Raw genomic sequence first — 12,178 nt, 5'->3', positions numbered from 1 at the left:
ACTGATATTTTGGTGGATCGTGATTTTGTTACTTCTAAATACAAGTATTGATCACTGTCACGCACTAAGTAAGACATATCAATTCTTACCATAACTGTTTGCTACAGCAATTGTTACTCCAAAGTAGAGAAAATTAGTTGTGAAATGGAAATATTTTGATCCATTGCGCCATACTTGACATTGCCAACTGTAAATCGACATTGTGCCAGGTATTTGCCAGCCTGTCTATGAAAATGATGACTTACGCATCACAGATAAGAGCACATGCAAATATTGATACGTGTAGGTTTGTGAGCAAGTTGTTGTACCTATCAGATCGCACAGTTAGTGTATCACCCCAGCCCTAAGATTCCAACCAATGTGCACTCTTGATGGGGAGAAGCTCTGTACTAAGCTGGTTCTGAACTTCTGGAATGAAGCCTTCGTGGCGAATCAGTCCAGGGTGTATATCATAATAGAGGGGAGACAACACTTCAGGTCATTGAGGATGAGCAATGATCAGTCTTGACATTTGAACTGCCATATTCGACGAAATAAGCGCCACGCTCTAATTAGCGCCCAAGGCGATATTTGCTAATATATTGGCCAGTGAACAATCCCAATTAGCACCCCTTCCGATTGATCAATGTACACAAGACTTATTTATTCGCATATAATACGCACTCGTGTGTTATATGCACCCTTAATTATGGGCAATTAAATTCTGTCGTATATATATAAACATTTCAGGCTGTCAGCATAAACCGCAAAATTTATCTTTCAATTCTGTTTTTTCCCACCAAAATAATATTCTAATAAGAACCCCTATTACTAATTTTGAGAGCGCCCTGGGCGCTTATTACGTCGAATTGGGTAATTCCTTACACCACTACTGGTAGCTAACAATGAAATGGTTTGTGCTGTTAACATAAAATGAAAGTTCTGGAACCCTCTTGCACAAAGCAATATTTGAGTTTTCACACTGTTAGGCTTCAAAAAGTAAAAGAATTGGTTCTCAGGCAATGTTTTTTGAAAATATAGTTGGGGGTGTTGTTCAAACCAATTAACAGTTGTGTAATCAATAAAAAACTGTGTACAATCAACCTGGGAAAGGGCCTCCCCACATAGATGTATATCTTGATGAATAAAATATTGGAATACAGTATTTGACTACCTCTGGACTATTATTATAGGATTTTTGTTAAATTAAAAAAAAAATGGAAATACAAACGAAGCGTGCGTCAAGCTTTATGATGATATGGGCGGTGCCTGAGAACCAAGACTATTATTTTTTTTAGCCTTAAGAGCCAAGATTGCTTTGGGCAAGTGGGCGTTATGATATTTCAAATTATGAAAGTGATTAGGCTAACACATGAAAAGTAGAAATTTTATCTTATCCTGACTCATACACATGAGCAATAAGTATGTGTCAGGATAAGTATAAAAAATATTTTTACTGCCAAATATGTATTTTATGTTATCCTGACTCATACTTATTGTTCCTGAGTCAGGATATTTTAACTTAAAAACCCCCAAACATTTTCAACCAATATAAGTTGTCAGTGCGTTTATCTTTTTAAGTGAGGTGGCTGGTGACATTTGTGAGGTGTATGAGTGAGTTACCCTCAATGTACTCTGTGTCTTGTCATCAACTTTCTATTCCGATCAACTCTGTATGAGACACACTTGATGGTATCTTGTGGGGTCAGTATGTACACAGTAAGGAAGTACAATCCGTAAACATGCATTTTGCCGGACACCTATCCACCATGTTTGTTTGTTGCTTGTATTGTAGCCGAACGCGACAGTCACTATTTAAAAAAAAAAGGGTGGTGAATCTCAAAATAAGCACCAAGAAATAATCTACTTGCATTTGTATGGCTCAATGCAATTAAACCTTCAACTGGAATATCAAAGCAATTTATTTACATCGAAAATTGGACATCAAAAACGAAAAAGGAGGAAGGTGTCTGGTACAGTGCAGTCTTGCCGTACAACAAGTACCACTTTCAATGATTATCCAAAACAACTGTCTTAAAAATATTTTTCACTTATCCTGCTTTACTCCTTAATGGATTCATTCACTGCTGACCTTACGACAACAAAAAGACAGTGCTCAGCTATGGTCTTGGGTGAAGAAATAAAGATGTTTCCGCTTTTCACTCCTACTTTTTGCATGGACCATTGCCTCTGTCATGTGACCTTGATGACAAGTCACCTTCCTCACATCACTGAATGTCTTGAACAGCAAGGACGTCTCTCAACTGAGCTCTTCAAATTGGATTTTTTTTCAACCATTAGCTTCAGCTATTAATCTAAATTATATCAGGGCGGTCGGGTAGCCTAGTGGTTAAAGTGTTTGCTCGTCAAGCCGAAGACCCGGGTTCAATTCCCGACATGGGTACAATGTGTGAAGCCCATTTCTGGTGTCCCCCACTGTGATATTGCTGGAATATTGCTAAAAGTGGCGTAAAACCATACTCACTCACTCACTGAATTATATCTGCAATTAAGGAGTAATGCAGGATAAGTAAACATAAGTAAAAAAATATTTACTAATATTGAATTATAACAAGGGGACAATAACTGATTAAATTGTCAACAAAACTGTTCTATGCTGTGAGGCTGGCAATTTATTTTCTTGATTTAGTTTGAAAAACAAACTCTTCAAGGCACCTGTGTACATAACTGTCGATGGATGTGATTCGCATGAATGTATGGTTGGACTTTGTAGAATGTTTCCTAAAGTATAGGAAGATGGGAGAACATGTGGAGCGATTTACTTCCTCTGTCGGTACATGGGGGACAATAATATGATGTGAGGGTGGGTGTTTTTGAGTGAAACAGACAGGGCTGAAAATATGAGAATTTATATATGGACTGAACATTGGTTAACACCTATTGCTGTAAACACATTCGATGAAATTTAACATCTTATTTATGTCACATGCTGTGACTTTAGCCACTAGTCTGTAGCCCGGGTTTGGTCAAATTTGTTTTGGTCCAGTAAGCTTTGTAAATATTAGTCCATATATTAACGCTAAGATCCACTGAAAACGATATCAAGAAACAGGTTCAGGCTTTGTAGACTCAAAAGGTTGTGAAGATCCGGGTCAGATAGGTCTTCAGGAATCCATGCTTGCCGTAACAGGCGACTATGCTTGTCGTAAGAGGCGACTAACAGGATCGGGTGGTCAGGCTCGCTGACTTGGTTGATGCATGTCATCGATCCCAATTGCGTGGATAGATGCTCATGATATCAATCACTGGATTGTCTGGTCCAGACTCGATTATTTACAGACCGCCGTCATATAGCTGGAATATTGCTGAGTATGGCGTTAAACAACAAACCAACCAACAAAAGGTTGTGCACAGACTGACATTGTCTGGCATGTTAAATCATTAAGCTCAGATACCTTCCGTTTATGCTTGCATATCCATATCATGCATAGATAAATGTTGTCTGACTTGAAACATGTGTAAGCTGAAAGATAGATCATTTTATTCCTAAAACTGTTGCATGTTTGGAGTAGTGGGAATGTTGAATTTTATGTATTTCGTGTTGAAGTTATGTCCAAATTGGAAAAAAATTCCTCTATATTTAGTGTTGTGTACTTTTATATATCTAGTATTTGAGTGCTGAGAGCTCTTGGAGTACATGTATTTGATCTTGTGTAATGTGTGTATGATGTTATTCTTGTCTCGCATACATCATATTTGTGGATCAATACCTCGCATGTATTTTTGAATCTGTTAAAAGTGTCAGGAATGTGTGTTGTCAGTATTTTTGACAGAAATATATTCATTTTGTAACTCTACATAGGAAATTATTCACCAGTTGATAATCTTTTAACACTCTGAAACAAGAATTTATCTCTTTTTGTAGTATTTATGGCATAGTTTTAACATGTTGATGAGATCAATTCCTTTGTCTAGTGTTTGTGATACATTATTGGGGTTCCAAAATTTGTTCATGTCTAAAAATTTATCAATGTATTTGTTAAAAATTACATATCTTAATGTTCATTCAGCATTGGAAATTAATAGAGTTTAATTACTCATAACTCTCTTAAATTAATGGACCCTTGAAGATTTGGGGTAGAATTGGTCTTCAGCAACCCATGCTTGCCATAAATGGCAACTATGCTTGTCGTAGGAGGCGACTAACAGGATCGGTTGACTTGGTTGATGAATGTCATTGTATCCCAATTGCGTGGATCGGTGCTCATGATGTCAATCACTGGATTGTCTGGTACAGACTCGATTTTTAACTGACTGGCTGGAATATAGCTGGAATATTGCAGAGTGCAGTGTTCAACAACAATAACCAAAACAAAGCAGAGTAGGACCTGAACCAGTTCTTGTGAAGATATGAGGAAATTTGAAAGCCAAATTGGTAATATAGAATTTTAAAAATGTTTCACACAGTGAAATCTTGTCCTTTCTAACTTTATAAAGTTGAAATATTAAGATGAAGATCTTTAGGCGCCTGCAAAACCACTTTGACACTTTGGTATTTTATGAGTTCTTCCATGTTTTATTATGCCGATAAATTGATAGAAATCAATGTGGCTCTGTTGTCGAGGTAATCGATAGGTATCATAGAATCATCAGGACTCGATTTAGCCTTATAAAACCTGCACCAGTGCATCCTATTGTGTAATTCATGACACATGACACAGTCATCAGAGATCTGAGATTTTCCTCATTTATACTAGTTTATGCATCTGTGTTTCAACTTCGATGATACATTTATGAGACCAGGGTACAACCTGGTTTAGTCTGGTGCAACTAGCTATCATGACAACATGCACCTGGTGCAGGTTAAATCGAGTTCCTTAAATTGAGCCCTGATTATAAATTCTACCATGATTGCTATTTGCCATGACTGATTATTTTCAATATTGTGCTGTTCTATAATGCTGTAAGCACACTTTTGAAATCTTTACCATCCATGGACCAGTATGCTAGGGTATATTTCCAATGCTGTATTACACAAATGTTTACAAAAATAATTTCTTCAAGATGAGTGAACATTTGGGACTCCAAATTAAGAATTTTAATGGAGTTAGACACAATTTTATGGATAACAATTTCTATAATACTGTGAAAAGTTGTTATCAATAAAATTATGTCTACCTTGTCATCCTTCAACTTCTAAGTAATGCCTATCAAACAATTTTAATGGAGTTTGAAAGAAATTCAAATGAGATTGAGATCTCAAATAATGTAATAGTTGTAAAACCCTTGACTTAAAGTACTTTGTAAGTGCTCACAATATTGTATAATGTGTCCATTGATATTATTTTTGTATTTCTTGTAGTTGCGTTATCCTTCCAACTGGGAAGACGAGGACTATAAGGGCAGCCAGTCTTTGGACTGTGAGCCCTCACCTCCCTCCACAAAGAAGACTGCATCCTACACGAACCTGTTCGACACCTCTCAGCCAACAGCAGTGGGGGCATCCTTCCAAGCCAGCCAGCCCAACCATGTTAAGAGGGAATCACCAAGGATGCAACGAAACCGAAATCTGTACGAACGCTCCCCACAACGGACGAGACACGCCCCTCCTGTTGTGGACTCGTATCCTCGCGTTGATCCCCATCCCCGTGGTGATCAGCCACACCATAATCATCAGTATCCTCGTGTTGAGCAACAGCCTCGTGATACCCACCCACGGGGAGAAGGTCGACCACAGGGCTTGCCGGAGCGTAGCCGTGCTCCGATAGCGACGATTGAAGAGACTAGTATAAACACACCTATCACTCCTCCATCCACCAGCATCAACAGCCCTGGTATGGAAAGGATACCTTTGGGTTATCGTAAATACATGGATAAGGCTGTCAGCAACAGTCCCAAAACTTATAAATATCCACGCAGTCATTCCATTTCGCCGCCTCGTGAGTTTTATCCCTCTGTGGTGAACACAAGTCAAAATAATCGTCCCTATGTGGAGTATAATAATGTAGCATATCAGCAGAGGACTAATCATCCAACAGGGGGCGTGACAAGCCACCCGCCAAATATTATCAACAATCACCCCCAGCCGGGCATTTCCGGCACAAGGACTCCGAGCAACTCTCAAATGGGTGCTATCCGGTCAGAGGCCAGTAGTGGGCCCCATCGACCATTGTCTTTTGTTCGAGCTCTTGAAGTGAGTAAGGCTGTCGAGAGTCGGGAACAGGTACAAAGGGGAGATAACCCTCGACAGCAGCGTAATGAGAACAGCCGCAGCCTGTATGATTCCTCCTATGAAGTGTCCGTCTAAAGCTTGTTGTTTTTCGCCAGTAGGTGTGTCAATTGTGCATTGTTGCGACCAAGCTCCTGAAATGACATTTTTACAGTAAATGGTGTCAGTCTTGGCGGGATTGGAGGCAAACTCTTACAAACCAGTACCAAAGGGAGATAAGCCACACTCATATTTTATTGTTTCTGTGCATCTGCAGTATTTTACTCTTGGTGGAAGACAGTGTTTACATAGAAGAACTAAAAGCATGCCTTTTTTTGAGTGCTGTGAGTTGCTGATAATGTGTTATCTCCCTTGGGTTATTCTCAGGATTTGAATCTGTGAAAGCTTTCAAGCAAGCACAGGGCAAACAAAGGATACTGAGGGTTCAGCTGGCTTAACCCTTTGTGGTTTCAGTAACTTTGTGACAGTAGGATGGGTTAATATTGTCATGGTAACTTACTTTTGTGATATTTCTGTGAATGAGGAACATACTGCTGTTTTCTCTTAATATCTCTGTGGGAGCTTTATACATCGTCTTGGACCAATGGCTCCGGTATCCATAGCTGGAAATCCATAGGTCACAAAACCCAAGTGTTGAATGTTAAGAGATTAAGGGATCCCTAGATTAAAATTCTATTGCAGCAAACTTTAAGAAACCAGGACCCCTTTAGTTTTGAACTCTGTAATTGTAATGTCATGGAGCGGGGTTGAGATACTGTGCATCCCTTGCTCTGCCGAAGACCTGTGTTCCCCTGGGTAGGCAGAAGGGGAAGACCTACAGTGAGGTCTACACTGACAGGGCTGTACACATACAGCATAAGATCTTACTCGCTTACCCCAATGTTCCTTTACAGATGTTACAGCTTAGCCAGGTTTGAAATTAAACATGAAAAAAATCTAGGGGTCCTCATCAATTGTCTGGTCCAGACTCAATTATTTACAGACCACCGTCATATAGCTGGAATATTGCTGAGTGCAGCGTTAAACAAAACAAACAAATACCGTGGCAAAAAGCCTGAAGGGGCCCTGGGCCCCCTTTATTTAGGACACTGCTCAGCATAATTACTATCAATACTACTTGTAGTTGTCCAGGTTGCGAAAATGATAAGAAAACTTGTAACGTTATGGAAACATGTTTTGGCAATTACTGGGGTAGGCATTTAAAACTATTTTTTTAGGTTTTGAATTGTTGGTTCATAATCAATTCTTCATGGGCTTGTATACACAGTGTTCCTCAAACACCCGTGAATATATTTGACAGCTATGCTGTGCAGTGGTGATACATGTCTATATGAAGTCAGTTTATGAAATAAGACTGGACTGAACACTTACCGTATTCGACGTAATAAACGCCCAGCTCTAATAAGCGCCCACGCCTATATTTGCTAATATATTGGCTAGTGAACAATCCCAATTAGCACCCCTTCTGATTGATCAATGTACACAAGACTTATTTTTTTACGAATAATACGCACTCTTGTGTTATATGCACCCTTAATTATGGGCAATTGAATTCTGGAAAAATATATCTGTCGTACATAAACGTTTCAGGCTGTCAGCATAAACCATGAAATTTATCTTTCAACTGTTTTTTTCACCTAAATAATATTCTAATAAGAGCCCCCTATTTCTAATTTTGAGAGCGCCTTGGGCGCTTATTACGTCGAATACGGTATGTCAAATTGGACCTCATCCAAGCACCTTACCATTGCCCGACATTGAGGAGATGTGTAAAACCTATGTTATGACAGTGCAACAGGATTTGACATCTTGGATGTTTCTATGACCTGACAGGAATTTGTTAAGGAATGCATTTTTCTCCACCAGTTTTCCTGTGTAAAAAGACATGTTTCTTTTCAGATTCAATGTCAGTGTCATTTCATGTCTGCTACTCCGTTTATCATGGGGTTAGCCATCTTTGTTATTTATCACTTTTATCTGTGTGTTGATGGCTAGAGTTCTCACAGGCTCCCCTCTCACTCAAGCAGCTAGAGACTTGTTGAAAATATCTCTACACCACCTAGATGCACTGTATTCAGGTGATGGAGGAATGTTGTGTATACAAGCAGTGAAGTAGTGACTATCGGTTGGTTAGCTATTTATTGAGTCTGAGCTGTTACATGACATCTGCAACGCATGTTTTCTGTAAAAGGCGACTATGCTTGTCGTAAGAGGCGAGTAAAGGGATCAGGGGGTCACACTCGCCGACTTGGTTGATGCATGTCATTGTATCCCAATTGTGTAGATCAATGCTCGTGATGTCAATCACTAGATTGTCTGGTCCAGACTCGATTATTTACAGACAGCTGTCATATTGCTGGAATATTGCTGTGTGAAGCATTAAACAACAAACAAACAAAACAGACCACCGTCATATAGCTGGAATATTGCTGTGTGTGGTGTTTAACAACAAACTAACAAACAAACAAAGAAAAGATGTCATCCGCATTGGACTCGCACAATACGTTTCAGTTGGATCGCATGTTCTCAGTGTTAAGACCTGATGCTGAAAGTAAAAAAAGTAGGTTAGCTGTATAGCCTGTTAACTGGCTGATCAACTAAGAGCAGACAGTTTCTATACAATTCAAATTCTTTAGTGACTCCTTTATATAGCTCATCAGTGCAATTACATAATGATAAAGTCAAAGCAAAACGTAATACAGTTGTACAGAGTTGAGATTTCCCTTCTTGGCATGTCCTATAGAGATATTTCCTAAATTACACAAATGTTTGACATTCTGTATTCTAAATAACTGTTTATTTATAGTCGGATGAATTCTTCAATAGTAAGGCTTGGTAAACAGTATCCCAAGGTTATAATTCACGGGACACATAAATATAAAATGACATTCATCCTCTACATTATGTATACAAGATGGACATGGCCTGGACGTTACTTCAAATTGTTGATGACTTCCAGTTTTGAATGCTAATTTATGCATTGATAGTCTAAATTTAGTGATACCTTATCTAAAGTATACTGGTATTTGTTTTTTGAAATGATATTGTGAACTAAAAGATTTGCACACTAACATGCAGTTGTACAGGGCCTATTTGGGATAACAGCCTCAGACATGCACTTCAGGTACCTCTCTGAGTGAGGACAAGGATTTAATGGGGATCCCTGCAAAGATGGTGTGAGATCAGTGTGTTATCATGTCCCTGTTATCTTGGTCCCGTACGATGTAATCTTGTTTGTGAAAGGCTGTGTCTGTGCTTTGTGTCAAAAGGGACTTCCCATGATTGTCTCTTGTTTAAGACTTCAATGCATAGCCAGGAGTTTAAACCGTTGAAATTATGCCGAATGGTGAGAACTTGTAAGAAGGTTTGGGAAACTCATCACAAAGTGTACCTTTGACAATAGGCAAATTGTTACTGACATTTTGATTGTTGATTATTAAGAATATTCACTGTCACTGTTTCTGAGAGCAGTTTCCTAACACAATGTCATGTTGCACTTTGACCACCAGCCAGAAGCTTCAGGGTAGTAATAGAAGGACAATTAACAGGTGTGGAAATTGTGTCTTTTATGTTGTCTTAAGATCAGTGCTGATAAATTCTGGCTTGAAGACAGAAGGTTTGTCACAGAATGAACATGTACAATGATCCCACTGCCATTATTGTGATGACTGTTTTTAAAAAAAATATGACTTTTTATGTTCAATAATGTTTTCAGAATAGTCTCCAGATAAGGATCATCGGTAGCAGTGTTGGTTCAGGAGTAGATTGTAATATCCTGTAACCATAGCAACAGAAGCAGATATTTCTAGAAGCTTAGGCCATGATGCTAGATGCTAAAGTTGCAAGAGGCAAAATGTATTAATTCTTATAGTAGATGTTTTTAAGGGTAGGAACTTGATGTCCATGCTTCATGTTGGCTCAATATAAGGGTGTGATTAAAGATAGGGTTTGGTAGCAGATACCAAATAATTAATATGGTATTCTTTCTGGCAGCAAAACTCATTTTCTCTGTTCTGCGTTTTCATCATCTGTGATTCTTTTAGCTATGTTCCCCTGGCCGGTTTTATACCTGATAAACCTGATTCTGCTAGAATATATTAAAGATGTGAATCAAAATATGAGGCAGAGGTGTGGAGGCAAGATATGTTTCATTGTAAATAGTTGTGTGGATGTTAGTATGTATTTCATAAACAATCAAAGTATAGTATAAACTAATTTCTCTGCTGTCAGAGTAAATACAGAAAGTATCAATTTCTCCCAGCCATAGTATTGCTGGAATATTGTTGAAAGTGGTAATGAAACTCACTCATTGACTAAACGAAACTTGTAGGTGTCACAGGGGTTAAGATTGGTAAATTTGTTGTCCTAGCGGACAATGAGATTTACCCTATTTATGATCCTTGGTTAGTCAGAAATTTGCCAAAATGGTAACACCGACTGTATTCGACGTAATAAGCACCTGGGCGCCCTCAATATTAGAAATAGGGGGCTCTTATTAGAATATAATTTTTGTAAGAAAAGTAACAGTTGAAAGATCGTAAATTTCGTGGTTTATGCTGACAGCCTGAAATGATACAAAAGAAAAGTCTCTGTGTATTATACATGACAGACATATTTTACAGAATTAAATTTCCATAATTAAGGGTTCATGTAACACACAAGTGCGTATCATACGAATAAATAAGTCTTGTGTACATTGATCAATGGGAAGGGGTGCTAATTGGGATTGTTCACTAGCTAATATATTAGCAAATATCGCCGTAGGCGCTTAATAGAGCGGGGTGCTTATTATGTCGTATACGGTATATCATATTGGGCTTTGCCCCTCATTGACTGACAAGTCATGATGTAACTGAAAGAATGGCATCAAACCCAACTCACTCCTAAATCCACTGGTGGATCTGAAGTGGCTAGTGCAGTTTTTCAGACACCTTACATGTTGACTGCACCCTCTGTCTAGTGTCTTTGTCACTTTGGCATTGTGTGCACCCCCCTTTAGGCGTTCATTTTGTATTAGGCTGATAAGCCATGAAAAGCTGAATTAATGTTCACAATGGTTTAAAACCCTCAGGGGCACGGGTGCAGAGTTGCATCCCTTGGCCACGCCAGAAACCTATGATTTTGGGTTCGAATCCCGGTTGGCCCCGCTTATGTTTCTAGGTTTGTCAGCACCATACCCGTGCTCGTGGGTTTCACCGAAGTGGTAAGAGTCTGAGACCTGCATCACTTTGGGCTTTCCTCCCACATTAAGCTGACACGCCGCAGTATAACTGGAATACCGTTAAAAGTGGCGTTAAACCCAACTCACTTTCACTCACTTAAAACCCCTCACTCTTACAGATAGAACAGCTTGTAATTGAATGACAGGTACATCATCCATGGCTGATGAAAAGATGCATTTTCAGTGAAATCAAATGAGGCTAATATTGTCCTTGTGGAACATCGCAAATACTGGATCTGGACAGTGGTGAATATTGTTTGCCTACAGCCAGTCCGGTTCTATTTTCCCCATTATTAGCATCACATGTACAATTAAAGGACAGCTGCCTGATTTGACTTTTCAATGTTAATATAACTTTTGAAATGACTCGTGTAAGTGCAGTGTAAATATACAACGGAGTGTCATGTATTTGTTTATTTATGTATTACCAATTTCACCAGCGTCACTTAGCTTTATGGTATCTCACAACATAGCGACATACATGTTTTCCCCAATCAGGCTTCGTAACATAGTGTGCCGGCATGGGTATCCAGTCGTCTAAGGCGCCACAAATCACTGTGCAGAGTTGTGTCCCTTGGGCATGCCAGGAACCTATGATTGTGGGTTTGAATCCTGGTTCACCCCAATTATGTTTCTAGGTTTGTCAACACCATACCCTTATCGTGGATTTTTCCAAAGTGGCAAACATCTGAGACCTGCATAACTTTATCCTTTCCTCCCACATCAACGCGCCAAGATATAACTGGAATAGTGTTCAAAGTGGTGAAAATCCAACTAACTCACTCACT

At 39.0% G+C, this 12,178-nt stretch overlaps 1 protein-coding gene across 1 annotated transcript in view; it reads left to right on the top strand.

Moving 5' to 3' along the window:
• Positions 1–11,794, top strand: part of LOC139456271 (palmitoyltransferase ZDHHC5-A-like) — a 32,114-nt gene extending 20,320 nt beyond the window's left edge. The window contains exon 8 of the mRNA XM_071237891.1: positions 5,303–11,794. Within this exon, the coding sequence (XP_071093992.1) occupies positions 5,303–6,247 (945 nt within the window). The 3' untranslated portion in view covers positions 6,248–11,794. The remainder of the gene's footprint in view (positions 1–5,302) is intronic.
• Positions 11,795–12,178: the final 384 nt, after the last annotated feature.

Source organism: Haliotis cracherodii, unplaced genomic scaffold (genome assembly GCF_022045235.1).
Source record: "Haliotis cracherodii isolate W230 unplaced genomic scaffold, xgHalCrac1.p SCAF_11, whole genome shotgun sequence".
NCBI classification, from domain to species: Eukaryota; Metazoa; Mollusca; class Gastropoda; order Lepetellida; family Haliotidae; genus Haliotis; species Haliotis cracherodii.
Note: the sequence above shows the minus strand (reverse complement) of the source record. Positions and strands in the feature narration are given on the sequence as shown.